Source organism: Anguilla anguilla, chromosome 3 (assembly GCF_013347855.1).
Source record: "Anguilla anguilla isolate fAngAng1 chromosome 3, fAngAng1.pri, whole genome shotgun sequence".
NCBI classification, from domain to species: Eukaryota; Metazoa; Chordata; class Actinopteri; order Anguilliformes; family Anguillidae; genus Anguilla; species Anguilla anguilla.
The window spans coordinates 58,951,034-58,976,331 of record NC_049203.1 but is presented as its reverse complement, the minus strand read 5'-3'; the positions used below and the strand labels follow the sequence as shown (position 1 = coordinate 58,976,331).

Below are 25,298 nucleotides of genomic sequence, written 5' to 3'. Positions count from 1 at the left end.
TATAACATTTTCCTTGTTTTGTGGCATGGCTGATGCTTTCACCCATAATATGACATTGCATATTATTAGTTTTTGTTTAAACAGCTGGTAGTTCAGTGAAGCCATGTTGTTAAGGACCTTTGGTCAAGGTTAGAGTGATACAGTGACACCATGGATCACTGAAACACAGACAGACAAAAATGTATAGACAGATACAGATGTATTTGTGAGGGAAAAAAAACAAGTGTATGTGCATCAAATATGAAAAATAAGTCAACTCCAACTATGTTTTAATGTCCAGACAAAACATTGTCATACATCAAGCATCAGCAGCAAATTCTGGAACATATATGAAGGGTAAAGTTAAACCTAAACCTTAATATCACAAACACAATATGTAATTGAGAAAGAAATTACATTTGAAACATAAAAAACTTTCTTTTAAAAAAAAATGTTTTTGGCCTTGATTCCAGTAGTAAATAGTTTAACGTTTTCTGTTTCATACAACAGTTCCTTCAAAGCCACCTTAGAACTTTCTAGCAAGCCCCACCTATGCAGTTCTTCTGGCCAATAAGTTTTGAGGAAAACGGTACAGCCAGACACTGAGCAGAAGTCTCGCAAAGGGGTGGAGCTAATTGAGCAAGACCCCTGTCAGTGTTTGAAGACAACAGTTTGCATAGAAAGAGATAAAGAGGGGGTGAGTGCTACACTAAAATGACTAATTAGGGCATTTTGTATGTATTGCACGGTTGCTCATGTCGATAGTTATTGACTAAAACGATGTTACAGCCTTTTGGTGTGAGCTCTGTCAATGTGTGCTCTTGATGCCGAGCCATTTTGATTGCTGTGTATTTTTAGAGTGCTTTTTGTTCACTTAAAAGAATAATTTATGGATTTTTCTCATATAGTGCATGAAAGTGAAATTTCACAACTTCCTGTCAGGGTTCATTGTGTCCGGTGAACGCTTATGTTTGAAACTTGCTTGAAATTTTCTGGCATTCAGATGGTTACATGCTGTTTAAGTTACATGAAGTTTACATGCTGACGACATAATACAGTATGGGATCAGGCCAGTGTGCAAGGTCTTTCCATTTTAAGTGGAATCATTAAAACATTTGGGCCAGGTTTTTAAAAAATGAGATGTCTTTACAAGGTCTACTTACTATGGGAATACTACCTGTGAGAGTTTTGTATTCTTGATTCTGCATATAGTTTCTTTCACTGGGTGTAGTTTACACTTTTGGGTTTATATGTACACGTGTCATTCAATGAATAATCTGGTACTGCTGACGGTAAATTTTATTCTCATTGTTGACATTGCAGATATTTTGGTCATTCCTCTAGTAGTAATCAGTAAGTTATAGCTGTAAATAATATTTCAAGGAATTACTGAAGATGTGAAATAGTTCTATGGCCTTGGAGTTTCAAAAAATGACATGTAAGATTATTTCAGTTAACTATGAACTGTGGCTTTACAGAGCATGGTATTGTTCGTGGTTTGTGAAATGCGAATGTCAGTCGTATTGTTTTAACTTCATATCTATAACCCTTCGATGAAATACAGGTCTTTGTTCACTTACTTATGTCTGCATCTCCCTTTGTATAGTTAAAGGACTGATTCCCTACAGTAGAAGCACAAGCCGGCATAGCAGTATCTGACAGCTCATGAGCTGCGATGTCACTTCCTGCATCATTGAAAATTGCTCAGCATACTTCTGTTTCTATTAGAGTTACTATTGTTATTCATGCAACATTTTTCTACTTGAACATAATATAATAACAGCATGAATGAAAATCAAAATTGTTGACCATTATAGGTATATTTAAAACCAGGCAATTTATACCTCAAACAACTGTTTATATCAATATGAGAATTTTTATGCCAGTGGTAACCAACCCTGTTCCTGGAGATCTACCATCCTAATTGTTTTCATTCCAACCGTAACAAAGCACAACTCATTCAACAGCTAGATATCTTGTCGAGCTGCTAATTATTAGCCAGGTGTGCCAAATTAGAGTTGAAATTAAAACCTACAAGATGGTAGATCTCCGGGAACAGGGCTCCCAGGGTTGTTACCACGGGTGATGTCACTCAGAGACAACATGGCATCATGTGGAAAGGGAAATTTAAGAGACCCATGTGAGCATGTCATTGCCTATTTGGTTAATTATATTTTACCAGATGTGTCTATCTATTTGTCATCTATAGCTTGAAAGAGTTCTGGAATAAGTGATGCATGTCGTACATAGTTAGTAATGCAACAGCTACCAACAGCTAGCTCTATCATTACTGACGTCCACCAAAGGATTACAAAGAGTGGGGGAAAACATCTCGTAAGTCGATGTGCAGAGGTCAGTCAAGGTAGTGGCTGTTGTGTGTGTTGGTTGGAAGCACCTACATACAGTATAGCACTGACCTGAGGGCCTCATTGTCCACACAAGTGGAAATGCTCTCACTCTGTCTGACCTTTGAGCATTTTGTGTGCCTCCCCAAATAATTGATTTCTATAGCTGTACATATGTGCTCAGTGCAGGTCAAAGGACATCCCTTATACCCCAACAGTGAGCTCCATAATATTTGGGACAAATACATATATTTGTTTCTTGATTTGGTTCCATACCCCACAATTTTCAATTTGTAATCAAACTTTGAAATGCACATTCTCAGCATTTAAGGGTATTTTATACACTTTTGTTTTGTTTAGCCCTAACCCTAACTAGAGTTGATAAGATGCTTCTGTACACTTCAGAATTCAGTCTGCTGCTGCCATCAACAGTTACATCATCAATGAACACACGTGAGCCAGTATCTGTGGCAGCCATACATGCCCAAACCATAATACCCCCACCACCACTGATGAGGGGTTGGGGGTGGGGGTGGTTTGGATCTTGGGCAGTTCCTTTTGGCCTCCACACTTTGCATCACTCTGATACAAGTGAATCTAGGTCTCATCTGTCCAGAAGACCTTTTCCCAGAACTTTGCAGACTTTTATAGGTATTTCTTGTCAAACTGTAACCTGGCCATTCTGTTTTTGTGGCTAACTAGTGGTTGCATCGTGCAGTGTAGCCTCTGTATTTCTGTTTCTGAAGTCTTCTGCAAACAGTAGTCACTGTCACATCCATGCCTGCCTCCTGAAGGGTTTGTTTGATCTGTCAGACAGGTGATTGGGCCAACGTTTCTGACTGTTATTTTCTTATTTCTCATCCTCATAACGGCTTTCTTGACTTTCGGCGCAACTGTGGTCCTCATGTTGACAAACGCCAATAACAGACTCCAAAGGCAATCAAAACCCTAGAATCAACCCTAGATACTGAAGCTCTCTTATACCTGCAGGAAGGAAGCAATTTAACAAACCTGACTAATCATAAACACCTGTGAACCCACTTGTCCTAAACAGTATGGTGCCATGAACTGAGGGGACTGTTTATAAAAAGTGTGGTAATTTTTACATGGTGAAACCAAAATGTATAAAAATACCCTTTAATACTAGCTGAAAATTTGCAGATTAACCACATATGAATGGCATAATTACAAATTCAATATAATTGAGTACAGAGCTAAATCAGGAAAAGATATGCCTTTGTACAAAACATTATGGAGCTCTGTATATTACTGAACTGTAAAAGTTTAACTAATCTATTTGATGTCAAGGCTTTACACTCTTGGATGTTTTTTAACTACAGTATGTTCAAAGTATATAAGATTCCCTAAATTTTGTCACCTGTTTCTGTGATATTGCTGTGCTGATGGTCACTGATGAATTTAAAGTTTTATAAATCTGAATTCACCCTCCACATGGAGGCTACAAGTGAAGCCAGCCAAAACTGGGAATTTCACTTTGTTGAAAAAGAAATGAATGTGGATAAAACATTTTAAAAAATAAAATGGGGACAACACAATTGCAGGAATGTATTTAAGGGAACAACTGTATCCTACCCAGTGTATAAGCACTTCGAAAGCTTCACATCCCCTGTTAAAATCTGAATTGCAATCTGATTTAAAAGTGAAACAAACTGATTGAATAAATTTGTAATTATAACTAACTGTGGGGATAAAGACAGACAAGATAAAGAGTAATAAACTGAAAGAAGCTATGGATTTCTGGATTACAAAATTGTTAATAATATTGTCATGTTCATTCTTCAAAAATCAAATTATTTTTATTCTAAATTTTAAGATTAATAAAAACAAAATTGGCATAATTATTTTTATATTTAGATGACAGTGTAGATTAAAATGTTTTGGAGTGATATCAACCTTTATCTGTGGAAACGTATTATTCTATTCTAACTTTCAAACTATGTACTGCACCCTAAAATGTCACTTCAAGTGTAAATATAAACTAAACATGCCTCTGTGTTCAGCAAGGCAATGAATAAATTTATAAATAAATCTATAAATTATAGAAAGAATCTATCATTTTTGAGAGTAGACTGCTTATTTAAGCTTTTAATTTAGAAACTGATACACATCACAATAATTCCAGTATCTACTTTCGTAAGTAGACTGCCTATTTAAGCTTTTAATTTAAAAACTTATACAGATCACAATAATTCCAGTATCTACTTTCATAAGCGGTCACATATCATGTTTGGTTTTAGGTTTAAGATTAAGCCATTTAACATAATGTTGCATAATTTCAGTGATACGCATTTCAACAGGCCTTTCTTGACAATGGAGTTAACTCAATACACAGCCACATTTTGCCGGCTTTCTCCACGAGATTCTGGGCAGTGTGCACTGACTACATAAAAGCCTGAGCAAAGAAGGCGGAGCGACGGTTTGCTGCTGTTTATTGTGCAGTTAATAAAGTTAATCAAGTCAGCGCAGAGTCCACATGAGAGAGCACACTTTAGTACATCCCCAGCTCTTGGTCTCCACCAATCATGGCACAGAGTTCCCCAGACACACAAGTCACAGAGCACTGCCTGACAGGCTCTGGGGTGGTTGAACTGTGACTGACTGTGATACGTGTTTGCTGAGCCTGAACATATACACACTATTACACGTACATGCACATGCAGATTTGTAAACACTGTCACACATAAACATGCCTAGACATAAACAGATCACTTTCACTCACAAAAAGATAAGCAAACAATAAGCTTATGGCAAAACATCTTGTGAGCTTATTAAATGTCAATGTTATATGTACAGATGCTTTCTTATATAAACAGAAACATATAGTATAAAAATGCCCTTTGTTACATTCCAGAGTATGGTTTTTTTTGCTTGTCAGTAAACTTTGTTTGATTGTGCAATACTGACAATTGTGTAAGTTTGGTATCTGTGCTTCAGTGTATAGCTACCTTTAACTGTGTGTTGAAGTCAATGTCCGCCAGTGAGTATTTGTGTATATAACATGCGCATGTCGCATGGGGTGTGTCTGTTTATCACTCTTATCCTCTGTCTACAGGGAGAGACAGATAGGAGGAGGAATGGAGGAGAAAGAAAAAATTGAATGGCAATGAGCTCCAAACAGTTTCATCACCCTGATTTACAGGAAACATGCCTTCACTCAAAAAGACAAATAATTGCATCACTCCTTGCTTCGTAAATCTGTTAATCATAATATCAATGCCGGGAAATTCCCAGCAGGATCCAAAATGGCATCCAATGGAATCATTACACCCCTCCTCCCCCTTTAATCTGAACACTCATGAAGTAATGTTTTAACTAGCATGTCGTAGCCCTCTTTAGGTTCCAGTCATTAAGCTGAAAATGGCATTTTCATACAACATTGTCTCCAAAACCATCTGGCAAATGCAAGTGTTTTTTAATATCTACAAGCTGTGAGAGCTGTTCTTACTTTTTGCCTGTCTCATGTCAACTTTTATATTTCTTTGGAACCACAAATTATTGATCAAAATATGTTTCTGGGCTGTGAATTATTATCTTAAGAGCAGGGATAGAAAGCCATATTTCAAAAAGGCAGAATATCAGAACAGAACCATGGGTGGGTGATTATGCAAGTGAAATAGGATATTTACTTGTCTGTTTTTGTCCTAATGGTCTTGTTTTGTTGCATTGAGGCAACACAACAGATCAAACAAAACATTACATATTGAATTAAGGGGATTGTTAGAATATTTGTCTTTGCCTTCGCAATGAATATCCATTTGATGTATATTTTCATCAATCTAAACTTTCTTTTGGTTATGTTCATATTCCAATATTTTTAAATTAAAGTCATGAAGTTTATAATTTCAGAGAAGAACCCAAGTACCGCTCATCAGTGGATCCCTAGAGTGTCAGGCATGTGCTTCTCAATTCAGTTTCATTAGGCTATCCAAGAGCTTCACCAGCACGGCTGGGAGCAGTCTTGACTGAGCCATCTTTATTTCTATCTCATTAAGTTGTGTGTGTATTGGAAGTCTACATCGTTTATGTAGACCTGCCCATTTCTGGTTTACATAAACCGTGGTTGAGGAGCCTTTGTGTATATGCAAGAATTTAGTTTCTGCCCAAGTGCTATTCAGGTCTTAAGTAACACAATAAAAAGGGTACGTTTTGTGGAATGTGGATGACCACCTTGATTCATTCAGTGGGTTAAGTGGTTATAAGTACAATATGCCACCTCCAAAAGGTGACTGAGCTGTTCCTTACACAAGTGCAGTGTTTTTCTTTACCTTGTCTTTAATGCGTGTGAAAATAGGTGAGATAGGACAAATTGAGAAACAAATACTTTGAATGCAAGTGATAAAAACTAACTGGATTAACAGCCTGTCTGTTTTGCCCTCAGACATTTAAGGAAGACCTTTAAGAGGCATGGATGCTATTCAGACATTTCTAAAAGGGGTAAGAATTTTATTCAATTCAATTTATTTCCATGGTGCTATATTTTGCAATACAGTTTCTCCTAAACTTACCCTCTTTGAATGTGCACACAAAATTATTTGACATAAATGTTCAATGGTGTTTTAAATGCTTAAACGAGGCCTTAGTCAAGGCTTAATCAATGTCTCCTAGTTCCAGTTACTAATTTTAACACCAATGCTAGTTTCAAGGAGGATGTAAACTAAATATCACAAGTCCATTTTTTTAACTTTATTCTGGTTGCTCAAATATGTGAGATACAGTATTTCTTATAGCAAGGACCTCTAATACCTTTTTATTGCTGTTGTGTCAGACCCAGGTTCACTGATACAGACAGAGCTCTACATAGTTTTACACTTTACATCAAACCAATAAATTGTAATAAACTGACCCCACATCCTAGTCTGGCACTAGCCTGGTTACACGACCAGGGATTCAGGGGAGGGGTGAGTGATTCTTGGGTCAGTTAGTAGTGGACAAAAGACTGAGAGCTCTTTAAATGTATAGGGTTTTTACTAATTGGTTTCCTAACTGAAGTGTCCACAAACAAAAGTGTGGCCAACCGCCCTCTTCCTGTGGTGATACGTCACATCCCTCTCTCTCTTCATCCTTCCTACAATAGCGCCCACCCTCGTCGTCCCATCAGCCCCGCTTCATATTCCGGCAGCGGGCCAAAAGAAGCGGCCTCGGTGAAGAGCACGAAGAAGAGAGGGGCGAGGAATCGCAAGCAGAGATGACACCCGTTCATCCAGAGTCAGCAGAGGACCTGAACTCAAGCCTAAGCGGTGACGTCACTGCCCTGGTCTTACACAAACCAATCAGTCGCAGGAAAGCCGTGTTCTACCTCACACTCTTCTCACTCCTCATCTTTACCACAGGTGTGTTCTCACAAGTGTGTTCTCTGTAACAAACATATCACGGGACTAGGCACGCATGACACAACTCACACGCACAACAGTTTATAAAACACCACGGAGGTGGATGCGAAAGTGGCACAGAGTGTCATCCTGTCAATAGCACATAATTAAATGCAAAAGTAATTTGGAGTACGTCCTGACTTTACTGAGCCATCTAGGTCACACATGCGTTCTGTTCAAATAAAGCCATGTCCAGCAGCCCCACAAGGCAGTGCAGAACCGGTCATAGCATTGCCCAGGGAGAAGTACATCAGTTGATGGGACTGCACTAATCTAACCATACGCTGGCTGAATGGGCACCAGCTGTCTGCCTAGATCATGATAATAATGTAATAAAATAGTGTTTATGGTGCCTTTCATCACAAAAGTGTAACTCACATCAACCTCCACCAGACTTCATAGCAACCACAGCAGTCATTTTTGACCAGAGACAAAGGCCCCATTCGACCACTGGCGTGCAGATGTGTCCCTCACCCTGGCAGATTGCAGGTTTGACCAGTCGTGTGATCAACATGTTGCTCAAAGCAGCCATCTCTTTGGCACTGCAGCATTCCTGCTAGGCTACGTGGTGTTCCGCGCATTGTGCCACTACTGCGGGGAAACGGACATGGAGCTGGGGCCAGTGGATGACACATGCAGCTCACATTATGATGCCTCGGAGAGCATGATGGACCTCGGGGAGCTGAAGGACATGCTGAGAAAATACCTGAAAGAGGAGCAGATTGAGAGCACGGTCAGGTAAAGCCAGTCGATCCATTTACATGTATGCACACCCCATACTTAACCCCTTTATTTTCTATGATTAGGGGGTTTCAACCTGTCACTCAATCAGGCCTGTTCAATTTGACATGACAGACAGCAAATGAACAGCATGCCTGAGAGAAAAGTCATAAGGATACAGAGGAAGAAAGGAATAAAGGAAGGAAAATAGAGGAAAAGAACTATAATTTTAGTCCAAAATCTACTGAAGTACTGTCCTTTACGTTCGTAGCGGTACTTGTTGCAAGGGTCAGAGTGTAGGGATGAGGTCAATTCCATTTTCAAATCAATTCATTCACAAAATGAATTTAAATTCAGTTCATTAATCTTAAAATTCCTATAATGTTCCATGAGGATTTTTAAAGTGGTGAATGGAATTGCAATCAACTTTGTAAATTGACAGAACTGAGAATGGAAATGACCCTAAACGTAAGCTGTGGCTAGCATAGTAGCTATCGCTAGCCATCGGCTGGCTAATGTTCTGTGTAGCCATGTTTGCTGATGTTCGCTTGTATCATAGCTAGCTCTTGTCGCTGTGTGTGTGTTGCAATCTACATAATAAGTGTACAGTGCGTCTAACAGACGTGATCACATGGGTAGAAGATAGCAGTCGATCATACTTCCCTTTTTATTCAGCGTGCATTCTGGTTCTATAACTTTCTTTGCTAGTTTACACAAATAACTAAACAGACCCGCCTATTATTTGTTTTCACTGTCTCGTTGAGTACAGTTTTTAAAAGCGGGCTATCATTATGGGTGTCCTGTTGTGGATCCTCTTCTTAGTCCACTAAAGTTACTAATATCGGTTTTAAAACGACAGCTCATAAAGCAGTTATGCTGACACTTGAAATGAAAAGGAAGAGCTAAGAAAAGTTGATGGAGACAAAAGCGCTCAGAAAATGGCAGAGGAAACTGGTAACAGTCGCTAGTATCACCTTTATGGCGGTCACCCGCACGTGACGGTCATTTTTCATTACTCTCCATTAGGGCTACAGGTTATCGTTGTTGTAATTAGCCTTAATGTTGAAGAGAAAGCAGAACTTTCGAAACCCACGGGCTACCGCTGTAGACCTATAAGCCTACAGTACGTTAACTTTCTCATCACGTGAAACAGTGCATGACTTTGGATCTAAATCATTTGTTCAGACGTATGAGCAGGTCGACCCATCCGCCAGGGTCCTCAGAGGGGAACACGCTCGCCAGAGAGATCCTGCAGAAATTTCGTCAGCTGCGCATGGACCACACTTGGACAGACTCACACTACGCTACTCTACAGTTCCCATCCAGGTATTTAGGCACTCATGACATTATATTTACTATTCTGTTTGGCTCAGGGTGATGCCCTCTTTGAGGAATTCAATTATGTGTGTCTGTGTGTGGGTGCATGTGCATGTGTGTGTTGCAGTATACTGTATACTGTATGTGACTGTCAATACAGGTTCATGTTAGTAACCATACTAACCTGTGCCCTTCACATGTCTAATTGCTGACGCGTGGGCTACGCTAGTATTTGGATGAAAGACACTTGGATGAACTAAATTGCTACTTGATCAGATCTCGGTGGGCCAGTATGGGGGCTCAAAGCAGTCAAAATATAACATTTCATGTGATTTCATTTTATAATTTGAGAAGGGAATAGCAAAGTCTTTTCCCACCTCTCCTTGCTGTCTCTCTGTAGGACCCAGAGAAACTCTCTGTGGATAGTTGATGCCAATGACGAGATACTGGAGGAGATCCCATTGGGGAGTCCCCTGGATTACTGTGCTTACAGTGGAATTGGCACAGCCACGGTATAGCACTCAAGCATGTATCACGTATCTCCATATTTATTTACCATGCTGTCTTATGTGTGTATGTGTGCATGTGTGTTTGTGTGTGCATGCGTGCCTGTGTGCATGCATGTGTATTTGTGTGTGCGTGCGCGTGCGTGTGTACGTGTTCGTGAGTGTTTTTCTATTTATGAGGTTTTCATGCTGTGCGCCTGCAAATGGCTGTGTTTACACAGTAATAAAATGTCAAGTGTTAATTAAACTCTAACAGATAACATTTGATCCCAATACACTGTTATTTATATATTGGATGTTAAGCTGTCTCTCTGCTTTTGTCAACTCTGTCACTCTCTTACTCACTCACTCTCCATGTTAACCCCTCTTCCCCTCTGTGAGCAGGGCGGTGTGGTGTACGTGAATTATGGACGGCAGGAGGACTTTGACCTGCTGCGCTCCCTGGGTGTGTCCATAGGGGGTGCCATCGCAGTGGCGCGAGTCGGAGGAGGCATGAGCTTTGCGGAAAAGGTGTGGCATGCCCAACGTGCAGGGTTAGGAGGGGTGCTGATTTACCCCGACCCAGCTGATATTCCCCAAGATCCCCGCAGGCTGGGCCTCTACAGCAGCGCAACCATCTCTGAGCACGTGCGTACATCGCTGCATAGCAGATACACATCCATTTCACTCAGGGCACTTGCCCTAATACTCTTCCAAATACATATGGTTATATTTGCAAATCCCTGCTATGAAAACAATTTTGGTTCAGTAGAGTGCGCACAGGCTCATTCTCAACTGTATTGTGAAAGACCATAAACAGCGAAGGACAACAGCAGAACTGGGATGAACACTGGACTCAATTACTGTGCTTAAATACTGACTATTTTAAAGAAAAACTAAACTAAAATGAAAACTAGCCATTAAAAAAATCTGAATGAAATGAAAATGAAATAAAAGAAACATGCCTGTCCAATAAACTCAAACTAAACTGAAACTAGAATCTTTGCCTCTAAGGCTAATTCAAATATAATAAAACAACATATTTTGGGTGAAAAAGCCTCTGTCACAGGCTCTGACTAAAGACTGGAGACAGGCACCTTTGACTCAGCTATTTTCACCATTGTTTACTTGATAAGCTATTTTTATTTCATACATCAGTGCCTAGGTTTCTGGAGAACAGGAGACTTTTTGCTTTTATTTTATGCCTTTCTTTTTTTCCTTTTTCTTTAACTGCATCATCATAGGTACACCTGGGTTCAGGTGACCCTTTTACTCCTGGCTTCCCCTCCTTTAACCACGCCCAGTTCCCACCAACACAGTCCTCAGGCCTGCCACTCATTCCAGTACAACCAATCAGTGCCAACGTAGCCTCGAAACTGTTGAGGTAAGACCCTCCCACAACTTATTTATTAACTGCAGAATTAAAGTCTATGTATTTATGCGTCTTTCTGTCTATAAAGAGATTGGACTGGCAGAAATTTAAATATTCTGAATTTTCTTTTGTCCTTTAGTCTGCTTCTCCCTGTAAGTTTCTGTAAACTAATAATTGCTGTGTTTGTTTATTTCAAACTCCTATTCCAGTTTATCTTTCTCAATTTTGAATGACCAATCATGTTTCTAGACCGGGTCCTACTGCTCCAACATTCTCTCTCAGTTTGTGATGTCAAACACATTGAGCCAGCCGCTGATTCTGCAGTCTTACAGCTGAGCTACATAATTATCCCAAGCTCTGACGGACTGCACTGCTTATAGACCTGCTGACTGAAATCTTCTGTAGAATTCCATTCTGTTTTTAAAACTTTGACCATGTCTTATTCCTTTGGTTCAATTCACTGTAAGACGAGCTCACAAATAAGACTGACATTTCAAATTTGGAGGGAAGAATTTCAAGAGTGGGGGAAATAGTTTTTGTTCAAAAGCAACGATAGCTATTTAATTTCAATGTAAACTCGACTCTGCTCACTGCACTCCAATATGTCGTAATTTCAGTGTCAGGCAAGTGAAGTTATGTGTCTCCTGTACTCTTCCTCAGTCAGCTGACGGGCCCGGAGTGCCCGCGGAGTTGGCAGGGCCGACTGCCGTACGTCCGCTGCGCACTGGGGCCGGAGTTCAGCTCGGGCGAGGGTCGCAGGGTGAGGATGGGCGTCTACAACAACATGACGCCCGTGCTGCTTAATAACATCTTCGCCTCTATTGAGGGCAAGATTGAGCCGGGTGAGAGAGACACGAAGGCCCCGCTCGACCACTGCCGCGCAGATGTGATCCTTGTCCTGTTTTATTTGTCCGTGCTCCACCATCGATTGCAAGGACAGTGTGAAAAGCAATGAGGTCAATGGGCTTTGATATTTGTCTGAAAAAAAAATGGCCTGATGGTCTAAGTGATTCCTAAGGGAAACTCTATTTATGCAATTTACTCCCACTTGATCTCAAACTTTCTGAATGACCTTTATTGCCAAGTCGTAGAACATGTTACTCGCTGTGTTTCATATCTCTTCCCCTCTTCACTCTCTTTCTGGCTTTTTCTTTCTTTTCCTCCCCCAGATCAGTACATAATCATAGGTGCCCAGCGAGACTCCTGGGGACCTGGAGCTGTGAAGGCGGGAGTGGGCACTGCCATCCTGCTTGAGCTGGCCCGTACCTTCAGCACAATGGTGGAAAATGGTACATCCTGTTTGCTGACATGTTGTGTGCAACAACAACTTGGTGGGACTTTGAAAAGCTTGATGTTTCTATCTAGATGTCCAAAATGCTGTCCAATGTGCCACAGAGTCCATGAGAGGGCACCAATTTTGGATTCATCCTGAGAATCTGGTAACTGTACCCCACTTCGGAGGGGCCGTGAGTCCCATGAAGAAAATTTGTGTACCTGGGGTTCCTGCATTGTTGGTGTTTTTGAAAACTTAACGACTCTGGTGGGACTCGAACCCACAACCTTTGAATATCTTCATATTTTGATCTAGAAGTCCAACACGCTGTCCATTGCGCTACAGAGCCCACATGACTTGAATTTGTAAAAACAACATCTTGGGTGAAACTTGAACCAATTACATTTGTAAAGCTTCATTTTTCCATCTCAAAGTCCAACACGCTGTCGATTGCACCACAGAGTCGACAACATTCTTGGTTTCATCCTGAGAATCTGGTAACTGCACCCCAGGTTGGAGGGGATGTGATTCACAGGAAGAAGATTTGTGTACCTGGGGTTCCTGCATTGTTGGTGTTTTTGAAAACTTAACGACTCTGGTGGGACTCGAACCCACAACCTTTGAATATCTTCATATTTTGATCTAGAAGTCCAACACGCTGTCCATTGCGCTACAGAGCCCACATGCCTTGAATTTGAAAAAACAACATCTTGGGTGAAACTTGAACCAATTACATTTGTAAAGCTTCATTTTTCCATCTCAAAGTCCAACATGCTGTCGATTGCACCACAGAGTCGACAACATTCTTGGTTTCATCCTGAGAATCTGGTAACTGCACCCCAGGTTGGAGGGGATGTGATTCACAGGAAGAAGATTTGTGTACCTGGGGTTCCTGCATCGTTGGTGTTTTTGAAAACTTAACGACTCTGGTGGGACTCGAACCCACAACCTTTGAATATCTTCATATTTTGATCTAGAAGTCCAACACGCTGTCCATTGCGCTACAGAGCCCACATGCTTTGAATTTGAAAAAACAACATCTTGGGTGAAACTTGAACCAATTACCTTTGTAAAGCTTTATTTTTCCATGTCAAAGTCCAACATGCTGTCGATTGCACTTCAAAGTCGACAACATTCTTGGTTTCATCCTGAGAATCTGGCAACAGCCCCCCTGGTTGGAGAGAACGTGAGTCCCATGAAGAAGATTTGTGTACCTGGGGTTCCTGCATTGTTGGTGTTTTTGAAAACTTAACAACTCTGGTGGGACTCAAACCCACAACCATTGAATATTTTCATATTTTGATCGAGAATGTCCATTGCGCCACAGGGCCCACATGACAGTGCTGTGAAAAACGTTTTTTGGTTTCATCCTGAGAATCTGGCAACTGTACCCCCGGTTGGAGGGGACGTGAGTCCCATGAAGAATATTTTTGTGCCTGAGTGGGATCAAGAAAACCAACCTTTTTACCCCATGGTCAGAAGGGATGAGGGTCTCAGGAAAAGCTTTTTGGTTCCAAGCACAGCAATTTGATTAACAGTAAATCGTGCTAACTAATAATTTAAGAAGTTACTGCCATTACATCCATTTTAAACCTTAAGTTAAAAATTGTTTTCTCGTTCAGTTGTATTTCAGAGACTTTTTAAAGAAGCAGTCAAATGTCTCTTTTCAGACATTTTGTATAGTTTGTGTTTTTAACCGAGAACCATTGAATACTATAATATTTTTATTGAGAAGACAACTATGCGCTATTGACTGTGATGTGTATGTGTGTTCCAGGATTCTACCCCAGAAGAAGTTTGCTGTTTGTCAGCTGGGATGCGGGGGACTTTGGCAGTGTGGGCGCCACTGAGTGGCTGGAGGTACGTACGACAGGCAGTGTGAGGATTGTGTAATCGTTGTCACGCCTGCCCCCCTTTATTCTGATAAATCTGTGTGTTTGTGACCTGAATAAAAACTGTGGCAAGAGGTTGCCATCAAATGTTGTGTATATTGTGAATGCAGTACTATGAGATGTCTTCTTGTTAACAGGGTTATCTCACAATGCTGCACCTTAAGGCTGTGGCCTATTTCAGTTTGGACAGGGCTATTCTGGGTAAATGCCTTTGCCTTCTTCCACCTCTCATTGGCTGTGATGTAATATATTCCCATTCCTTTACAAACTGTCCGTATAATGTACCGGAATGTCTTTTCAGGCTTATGGTTAATTGTATTTAAATTAATTAGAGTCATGTAGCATATATGCCTATAAAGTAGCTGTGTGTGTGTGTGTTTGTGTGTGTGCATGAGCATGTGTATTGAGTTTATGTGATTGTGTGCAATGGAGGCTTTACAGTAGATATTGGCAGTTGTGTTGTCATTCACCAGAAATGGGTATTTTCACAACAGATTCACCCACACATAAATCACCAGGAGAAACTATTCCGCTCCTTCACAGAAATCACAGAAAAATCATGTTTTGTAATTATTACTGTAGCATTAGCCCCTCAAGCCACTCATTTTTGCGAATGTCTGTGCTCAGGTGATGACAACCTCCATGCTTTCACCAGCCCACTGCTGGCAGATCTCATCGAGGGAGTCATAAAACAGGTGCGAAAGGCTTTGCTGTCGGCCCTAAGCTGGGCTTCTATCTGTGAGTAAACGGCATTTAAACTGGGCTTCTATCTGTGCGTAAACAGCATTATTCTGTGTCTTGTGTTTTATTTGTGCACTCCGTTGTCAGGTAGAGCACCCAAAGCACGTGGGTCGGACCATCTATTCACACACAGAGAGCCTGGGCGGAAACTGGAAAAGCCAGATGTGAGTTCATCGCCTGCCATGAAACACCCTTTTTAATTTCAGTTTATGGTTGTTAAAGAAAAAAAGCCTGAAAATTTTTTTTTTTTTCGGCAGCCCAGTAATTTCTCAGCTATAAATCCAATACTTTCGTGGGTTTAATTTGAGTGAGCTCTGTGCCAAATTAGTAAATTACTGTTTGTGCTGGTTCAATTACAAAACTACTTTATTACAGATTCAAGACAAGTACAAAGTCTTCTTTTCAAGTACAAAACCAAGTTATACCGGTCAATGATTAGGGTTTTTATGCTTTAAATGGGTACTGCTTTGCACAGCAGTGTTTCTATCCTGCTTTGTTTGTCTGTATTGTGTGTGCAAGAGGAATGTTCTTGATTAATTTGAGGTTTCATGGTCCTCTCCCAGACCTTTAAGGTCTCATGTATTAGGCATGAGTCATATCTACTTTGACTGAGGCTCATGTTCAATTACCCAGACCTGATTATTTCAGCATTGAAGGTGGGAAATTGTTTGTTGTAACAGAGTATACCATAATTATGATTCAAAGTCATAACTGGGATGAAAAGAAGCTGGTGTTGCCACCATATATTCCTGCTATTGCTGAAGCACCTCCCCCAACTCAATAAATTCTCTGCTCCAAATCCACATCCCCTGCTCTAGAAAACATCATGCATTAAATTTTCCAGCTGAAAAGATTTCACACATGACATTGGTCATGCTTCTGGGCCTTAACAAAGAGCAGCTATCATTGACTTTCAATGAGTGCCTCATAGGAGCCATCAAATTTCACATTAGACATTCCACCTCTTTCCCACTATAGCGTGGGGTTGCTCATGTGTCTGTTTGTTCATCCATAATTAATTAAATGTAATGTCACTGTATAGCTAATACATATCAACAGTATATGTCGATTATAATGTTTGATTACTTGTTAGGTAAAAATAGTAACCCTTGAGTGTTTTTATTTCGCTTGAGTCATATGGGAATTATTACTATTAATCTTTGTTTTGTAAGTTCACTGCTGCTTTCAGACCGTGACTGTAAAATTGACCGTTATAAGCTTATCTGGTTTTGGTTTGAAATGTGTGAAGTGCCCGGTGAGCGTTTGAAAGCTTCATTTACCCATGATGCATCACTGGCTCAGTAGCGCTCCTGGCTCTTCTCTCTGTGTCAGCTAAGCCTAGTCAGGCCACTGCATGACGTCGTCTAAAAACCGAGCGTCTCTCCGGCAGAGTGAAGCCACTGTATCTGAATAGCGGCGCCTACAGTTTCACGGCCTTTGGGGGAGTGCCAGCCATGGAACTTCGCTTTACTAAGGTACGGATTCACTTCAGCCCGCTAGTATTTCCCTAGCTACTCGTGTCGCTCATTTGTACCACTTTCTCTGTCCAGTCTCTTCCTCCTTCCTGTTCTACATATGACCTGGATCAAGCAGCAAAGGTCCCTTAGTGAAATACAGTGATGTGGCTGGTTGCCGGATTTTCTGTTGTGACTCACCTGCTTGGAATGCATGTTCATCTTCATAATATGGTACATACATATCAGTGGAGAAGCTTTCTTATATTGTATTTGTCAGGGAACATGAACTATTGACTATGGACAGCTATGATTACTTTCATACACAGGTTCCTTATGGCATCATTTGTTTGCATAGCAAATGTCCGACATCAGTATTGCATTTATTCACCTGCATTCAAACTTGAGCAGGTGAGGTAAAGCACATTATTCGTTGGTACCACAGCATTGTTCCACCAAGAATTGGTACCCAAGCCTCTTATGCGCACAGTCCAGTGCTGTCGCATTTCTCTCTGCTTTGCATTACTGTGTCGCATGCTGCCTTGCAGTTAATCGCGGTGCTTGTTCTTGCCCCTCCTAGGACAGCCGCCCGTACCCCTTTGTGAACACGCAGTTCGACACCGCCGACCACTTGCAGGAGATGCTGCAGGGGCGCCTGGGGGCGCTGGGGCGCAGTTTGGGGGAGCTGGTGGGGCTAATGGTGCTGCGGCTGGCCCATGATCTCATCCTGCCCCTGGACATCACCTGCTACAGCAGCACGGCCCTGCACTTCAGCACTCAGCTGAACAAGTACTCCAGTGAGCTGAAGGTATGTGCACGCACACACACACACACTCACGCACACACACACGTACGCACATACATACATACACACACATGCACACACACAGTCATGCGTAGTCACACACACAGGCACACACACACACATACGCACATACACACACACACACTCATACACGTGCGTGCGCGCACACGCATGCATTTGTTTAGGAATTAAGTTAGCTGAGTCCCTCAAACTCCAGAACACAGATTTAATGTACTTCGTGCCGCAGTGTGTAAGAAAGTGCTCTTGTAACTGTACTCATATGAGTGAATATTAGGTGGTAGAGTTGATGTTCTGCTGTCCATCCCCCCCTCCCCCACACCCCAGGCCAGAGGTCTCTCTCCGCAGTGGGTCATCAGTGCTCGTGGGGATTACAGCCGTGCAGCCGAATCGCTGCGCGAGGCCATACTGAACAGCGACATCAGCGAGGAGAGAGTGACTCGGCTCTACAACACGCGCATCATGCGGGTAACGCCACAGCCATTCCCACCGTCTGCTGGCATGGCCATTTCTGTCAAGCTTTTTTTTTTTTTGTCTGCAGGGCTGCTTAATTTCACAGCTGCTGCAGTGTTATGCCACCACTTTGGTGTCAGGACATTAATAATATGGCCACTAGGTGGAGTAGAGAGCTGCAGAAGTGTGGTATTTATCCAGTAGTAGTGCAACTGTGTCTCTTTAACCTCTGCTGGAACAAAGGTGACTGTGCAGGGCATAAATGTGATAACATCAGTAAACTTAATGTGTTATGTCCGACTGCACCCTGGTGGACATAGTTGGATAATGGTATTATCCAACAAAAAAACACTGGCTCCATTACCATTACCATGGCAACTTCATGCACCTGTAAAATGCTGAGAACGTTAAATGAGCCAATCTGTAGGGGATGGTCAGAGAGTGCATAATAATGTCATAGAAATACATTGGGAGGGAATCTCTAGCCAGGACACCAGCCCCTCAGCAAAGCCAATGTGTATATTGCGCACTTCATTCGGCTGAAGAACGCCTCCGTGTCTGCGTGCAGGTGGAATATTACCTCCTGTCCCAGTACGTGTCGCCGGTGGAGACGCCGTTTCGGCACGTGCTGCACGGCCGCGGGGAGCACACGCTCGCCGCCCTCTCCGAGCACCTGTCCCTGCTGCGCTCCAACCCGCGCCTCTTCGACGAGGCGCGCTTCCGCCGGCAGCTGGCCCTCCTCACCTGGACGCTGCAGGGAGCCGCGAACGCCCTGAGCGGGGACGTGTGGAACATCGACAACTCCTTCTAGATCCGCGCGCCGCCGCGAGCCGCGGTCACGCTACTGCGGCTGACGGCTGGCCTCTTTACTCCCTTTACCGATCGTCCATTCGCCAGGCAAAGCTACTGTAGATTTTCAGTAGGTCAGTTAAAAACACGAATCTCTAGTGCAGAGGCAATGATTCCCACATACAGATGTACTGTATGTGAGAGCCGTTGCCTAACTAGCGCACGGCGTCACTTGTAAAGGGATTTATAAACGTTCTTTATTGTGCAGAGTTTGAAGAGCACAAAGGGTTTTTCGGCAGTATATTTCAGAAAAGTTTCACCACTGTTGCAATGAACAAGTTAGTGTTACGTTTGAATTTATATATTTTTTAAAAATATTTAACAACTACACCCAGGGAAAGAGTTTGGGTAGAGCAAAAATTGAGTTGGTTTGTACGAGCCCAAACAGCCGCCATGACCCCTTCCCCTAGCACCTAGCTCCTAGCGCTTCCTTCAGTCTTGCTAGTACACATAAATTTGCCATATTTCAATGTGCCCCAAAGCTTGGTTGGGGTCCATTCCATTGTAGTGGCAGAGTACTTTAGGCCCTCATATGCCTCTATTTGGTTAACATTTGATTGATTATGCAGGCCTTGGACTGAAGGGCAGTCCCACAGTTCTTTGCATGAGATGAGACACTGGTACATTAGTTACATGCAGTCAGAAGCAAGCCTGACCAAATCAAGGCAAAACCAGGAGATTATATGTGCAAGAATGTGTCCCAAATCTAATAGAAGTACCTTATTAGCCCTTTTTATAAACCCTCCTCTGAATTGCCCTTCATATGATGCCATAAACGCATCACACTAAAGAACACTGACAGTGGAGAAGGGGTCTAGAACAGGACTACTCAATCCTGGTCCAGGAGGCCTGAAGAGTATGCTGGCTTTCACTGTTTCTCAGCACTTGATTGATCAGTTAAAGCACCTGATTAAACATTTCACTTGACTCATCTGGTTTGTTCGGTCTGAACTACAGTAGTTCAGGATTTTATGGTGAAAGTAAAAACCAGGACACCCAGTGTTGAATAGCTCTGCTCTACTCAAGGAGGCAGTGTTTCATTTGACTGTCCAACCAAGCACATTCCCTGGGTTATTTTTTCCATTGAGAAAAACCCCGGGTGCACTTCATGATGGAAAACACAGCAAACCACAAGCTATTCAAAAGCAGCTGCTGTATGTTTCTGTTTAAAACGTTTTGTGTTGTCCTGAATTTGCTTTGAGGATAGACAAGATGGCTAATCATTGACATGACATGACATGGAACTCCCACTCGCTTTGTCTGGGGAATTGACTGATAGGCTGTCTTTGTGACTTATTTGCTGTCTCACCTCTAGCTGTCTCTCCCACTGTGGGTTAGTGTTGAATATACAGTGTATATTGCATTGTATTCTGTTTCAAGTCTTTGAATGTAAAGGCCTTTGTCCTTCTCTCTGCTTTATCTGGCAAGAGCAGCAGCACTTTCCTTTTGAAAGTGCTTTCTTAATTAAGCTAATTTTCAGTAACAGTGATTGATACTAAATTTTTTTTATTGCCAAGTGATAATAACCTTGTTACCAATGTAGGCAATAATTATCGGGAGCAGTGCCTCCCATAATTATGACAGTCATACTGTCGTCCAATCAAAAAGCAGCATCTGCTATTAATCAGTCCATGATGTCAGGGAAGCTCAGAGAGCAGGTAGTCATAGAAATACATTGGGGATAAAAGCCATTGCCAAGCCACCAGCCAGTCACCAAAGCCAATGTGTATATTCTGTGTTTTTTCACAAACATGGCTTGCTCTGTATATATTTTGGCTTATTATATTAATGAACAGCTTCCAGTGGTCCATCACACTTAATGGTAATGTGTGCCCCCTGCTGGCATGGAGGATTGCAGTCATCCTGCAGTTTTTGTAATGTCGTTCTTCTCCACTTCTATCTTATTTCCAGTGTCCTTTGACCCCTGACCTCTATCTACCCTCTGACATCACTGGGCACTGCCTTGCCAGTGTTATTGGAAGCCAGTAGCACATTTACAACTTTTCCCTTAAGATCAGAGCACTGTATTATCGGGAACAGTGATTCCCATAATTTATTACCTCTTCATTTTATTGTATTATTGTGATTCAATCGTGAATTATTGAGAATTTCAGGTGTTGTTTATGTAATATTGTCAATGTTATGATTAGTATAGCATAGTTCTATGAGTGGGCTATTTGACAGAGAATTTTGTTGTTGGGGAGAATTAATATGGGTGCAAGGAACACTTTATACTTCGTCTCAGTGATGTCCTTACATGCTATAGAATTATAAACTAGATAAAATCTAAAAACTTTCATCCCACCTTCTTACCACACATCTACTGTCAATAGTGAACAGTTGCAAAATGGAATTATTTGCAAAATTTAATTATCTTTTCATTTGTGCGTAACTCTAGCTGTAAAATCATGGTAGTTCATATTTATTTTATTTTTTTACATCTAAATAACTGGATTTAAAACAATTTGGAGCTTGGAACCGTTTCATTTTATGGTTCTAACTCAGTCGTCATTCAGAATGTAGTGATGTGGAAGATTCATTATCTTTAGATGTAGTGTGCCCCCTACATCATTAGAATGAAATAATGCCCTGAATTGCCATCCTGAAAGGGGAATGAAAATGTGGTGGGAACACGGAGGCTTCACAAACCCATTTGTGGGTGTAATTTTCACATTCACATTAATAATTCATTGCATTCATCTTTGCATTATCAATTGATCTGAACCAATCAAGATAGTTTTCCGTCACCTTCGGAACACTCAGATCCGTGAATTGCTGACAGCTCATGCTCAACCTAGCCTTTGTGGAGATTGTACCCAAAATGCACAAGTGAGTACTTCACAAGTGTAGTTTTTGTTTCACCTCATCTCTCTTTGGACTTCATTCTATCCCACGTCTCATTTGTTTGTCGATTCTTTTAATCTTTCATTCTCTGATTACTTCACAATATTTATATTGATTGCTTTCCACCACATTTTTCTCTGTCGCTAGTTATCGATTTCCTCGGTTTTCCCTGCTATCCCCAACTAATTTCTGTCCAAGTTGGATGGGTGGGGACTTGAGGATGTATCAAACTACATACATGTTTGGAGTACATTGTGATTATGTTTGATTTTATTTTAAGAGTGTTTCTACATGATTACCTTTAAAACGTTCCTGATGTTTTCAGTGTACTGATGTGCTGCTCTTCAAAACCCCTTCCAATAAAGCTTCTCCCAGAGGTATTTCTCCCTCTGCTCACTTCCAAGCTGCTTGTGTATTTTCATTACTTTTACATGGAAAACAAATGCAACAAGTCAGAACATAGATAAAATCACCAGCTACATTATCTGTTTTTACACGTTAGACAAATATAGCCTTCATCCAGTCAAATGGCCAGATTACCTGCAAATAATCCCATTGATGACTTTTTAGCGTGGATTTGGGAACACTCTGTGAAATGTCCAGGCTGCATAAATGTGATACCTATTTAAATCATGTACCCTTGTGGAGTTCTGGGAGCTAAACTTGAATACGGTCCTTCAGGATGAGATATGAGGAATCTATACTGCGCAGGGTCCATTCCTCTTCTGTGTACGACCACCATGTTCTTTTCATTATATAGTTCCTCATGGACTAGAAGACATTTCTAGAAGAAGTTATCTAAGTGCACCCAAAGCTTCCTCTCTGTCTGATAACCATTGGATAAGAGCATAATGCAGTATATTAAGTTAGATACACCCTGAGAGGGCCCTATGACTAATTTTATTAAATATGGCAGCCATATTTCACACTGGTGAATAGTGTGATACTTTTGCCATTTAGGAGCCCTAGGGCCTGCATATTGTTATATCTTAAAATTTTTAATACGTTTATTTTCTGTAACTTTGCACCAATCGATAATGTACGTCAATGTATGACTATATATAACACATGTCAGTCATTTTCATTGTTTAACATCAGCAGAGCACAACAAAAGACGTGTTGCATAAGATGTGTAGCACTGAAATCTGGGACCCACTGGGATATGTGGTCCCCACAGGCAGAGCTCTCCAGAGTTTGGAATTTTGCCATCTTAAAACATGTCTTATGGGTAGCATTGCTTTTAAATAGTGCTAGTTTAGTTTGGACACATATTGGTGAAAGCTATATATTAGAATTTGGCATTGTTTTGATATCAGCCTGGTACAGTACACAGACATATTTTATTAATTGTGTTTTACAGACGCATAGAGTATATATACATTGAGTATAGTGTATGCGATTTGGCTTTTTAAATTTTATTTATTTTCGTTGAGATATTTACCTTGAAAAGTCTTCTTAAATGGCTTACGTACAGTAGGTCAGAAGATATGTGGGGTGGATTCTCAAACACAGAAATTTAGAAATTTCTACACTCTATGCTTTAAGTGATCAGTTCAGGACAGGCTAAAACATTAGTTTTCCTGTGCCCAAAAAAACCAATTTATTACAGTGTGCGCAAAGAACACACCAACTGTACACAGCTAGACAGGGGAAGATTGACAAGAATGAGAAATGTTTATTAAGTTAAATATCACTAGAAACATGATAAAACATCCAAAAGACCAATTATAAGTTATAACAATCCAGTCAGTCCCACTGGTTTGACTTTAGACAATGTTGACATCAGTATGCAAACTTTTATCAAAATACAGTACAGCGATTCTTCAACAAAGTCCCACCACAACATCAACACTCAATAACTAATGTCTACTGCTATCGAAACAGTACTATTCAGCTCCCTCTGGGTCATCACTCCCAATTTTATTGGGTAATATTGCTTTGGGTTTATCAGTGCCAGAAACCACAAATGGAAATAATTTACGCTAAGGTGCTACTTCTCAATGATTTATCAATATTACTTTCTGATTATCAAGAAATAGTTGAAAAAAAAAATAACGAAAGGTCAAATTTGATGTCAAAAGCAACATCTTAAAAGTGTTCATTAAATGCTTTTTGGACCCCACATAGTACTCACGCTGTGCTATCGTGCTTGGTAGCCTGCATGACCAGGACGGTATACAAAAGAATCAGTAGTGTTTTTTGTTTCGCTGCTAACGGGCTGGCTGTCATCAGCATGGACTCTTGGCCTCCGATCAAGTTCTCTTTCATGCCACACAAAAACACAGCCTGAGCTTCCTTTCTGAACGTGACTCATTATCACTGGAATTTGGAAACAAACTCCGTAAATAATTGATCGACTTTGACCACAAATTGAAACAGGACACTGATAAAACATCGACAAGCAACACAAACAGATCCTTAAAAATGATACTCTTATTGAACACCACTAAGAAATGAGGACACTGCTTCCTGCTGGCCTTTCATAGCTTTTACCCCAAAGGTATGGCAAATATGGAAAACCTACATCTTGTTTAAAGAGAATCAGACTTTCCCCATGGCAACACAAAATTTCTTCTGATTTGGGGTTGTCTGAGGGGATGATTGTATAGTCTATTGATGGTCAACATGAAAACCTGTAATCATTTCCAGGGTTCTCTGAGATTGTCAGTTTGAACATTTCCCTGATGGTACACAACTTCATAAGCCCTGCACATATCACATGATTTGAAATATTTTGTCAGAATGAATTCCCCCCAGTTGACCTACAAGATCAAGCCTGAATGACAACATGCAGGATACATGTCAGATGCATGTACGTATGTAGTGTGCACAGGGCTTTATTGCACTCACAGTGACTTCCACCACAAAAACATGTTTGTTTTGCTGGTTTTAAAGCTCATTCATAATTGCAATTAGAACAATTCTCACTATAGAATACTGAATTCAAACACAAGAAAAATGATGAACTTGTTTTTTTTTTCTCCATACATACACATTATACGTAATGAGGAAGACTACATTTGAGCACTCCAAATGATTATCAATATTGTCATTATCAGACCTGGGTCAGCATGCTCCAGTACTCTTGCTATTTTTGTCTGGACGCAGAATAAACTGCCTCCTCAAAGCTAACTGTAACGGGGGCGGCTAATTCTGTCCGCCAAATTTTACAAAATACGTCACACTTCGGTGAGAGCTTCCACTTTAGAAAACCTGAGGAGGGTCAACCCGAGGTGTAATGGGGTCTTATTGCCGTCTCAGAATTGACTAGCCTTCGTAAACCTAAAAAGGCCCATCAAGTGAGTCTGCCTGATGTCACCATCAGCAGCCATTTTAACCCTATTTATCACAGTAATCATCA

At 41.1% G+C, this 25,298-nt stretch overlaps 1 protein-coding gene and 3 non-coding genes across 7 annotated transcripts; 1 reads left to right on the top strand and 3 right to left on the bottom strand.

Moving 5' to 3' along the window:
- The first annotated feature begins 587 nt into the window (after positions 1–587).
- tfr2 (transferrin receptor 2) lies at positions 588–22,340 on the top strand. 4 transcript variants are annotated; one of them, XM_035409658.1, is made up of 19 exons: positions 3,150–5,746; positions 6,192–6,236; positions 6,724–6,779; positions 7,420–7,675; positions 8,263–8,452; positions 9,620–9,760; positions 10,152–10,263; positions 10,642–10,884; positions 11,481–11,620; positions 12,269–12,450; positions 12,778–12,897; positions 14,659–14,741; positions 14,911–14,974; positions 15,401–15,468; positions 15,602–15,678; positions 16,905–16,989; positions 17,549–17,776; positions 18,119–18,259; positions 18,813–22,340. In XM_035409658.1, the coding sequence occupies exons 3-19, from the start codon at positions 6,750–6,752 to the stop codon at positions 19,053–19,055; spliced, it is 2,403 nt and encodes an 800-aa protein (XP_035265549.1). In that variant the 5' UTR covers positions 3,150–5,746; positions 6,192–6,236; positions 6,724–6,749; the 3' UTR covers positions 19,056–22,340. The 4 variants fall into 4 exon arrangements, with proteins under 4 accessions (XP_035265551.1, XP_035265549.1, XP_035265550.1 ...); XM_035409660.1 differs by lacking the exons at positions 3,150–5,746; positions 6,192–6,236 and adding an exon at positions 588–676; XM_035409659.1 differs by lacking the exon at positions 6,192–6,236.
- trnar-ucu lies at positions 13,141–13,230 on the bottom strand. Its single transcript is given in 2 exon segments — positions 13,141–13,176; positions 13,194–13,230. It is a non-coding gene; the product is annotated as a tRNA-Arg (tRNA).
- Positions 13,472–13,561, bottom strand: trnar-ucu. Its single transcript is given in 2 exon segments — positions 13,472–13,507; positions 13,525–13,561. It is a non-coding gene; the product is annotated as a tRNA-Arg (tRNA).
- On the bottom strand, positions 13,803–13,892 carry trnar-ucu. The gene is given in 2 exon segments: positions 13,803–13,838; positions 13,856–13,892. It is a non-coding gene; the product is annotated as a tRNA-Arg (tRNA).
- Positions 22,341–25,298: the final 2,958 nt, after the last annotated feature.

Coding starts and splice junctions, on each gene's coding strand:
- tfr2 (XM_035409660.1), top strand. CDS start 6,750: ATGGATGCTATTCAGACATTTCTAAAAGGG. Junction 7,676..8,262: donor ACTCCTCATCTTTACCACAG/GTGTGTTCTCAC, acceptor TTGGCACTGCAG/CATTCCTGCTAGGCTACGTG. Junction 17,777..18,118: donor AGTACTCCAGTGAGCTGAAG/GTATGTGCACGC, acceptor CCCACACCCCAG/GCCAGAGGTCTCTCTCCGCA.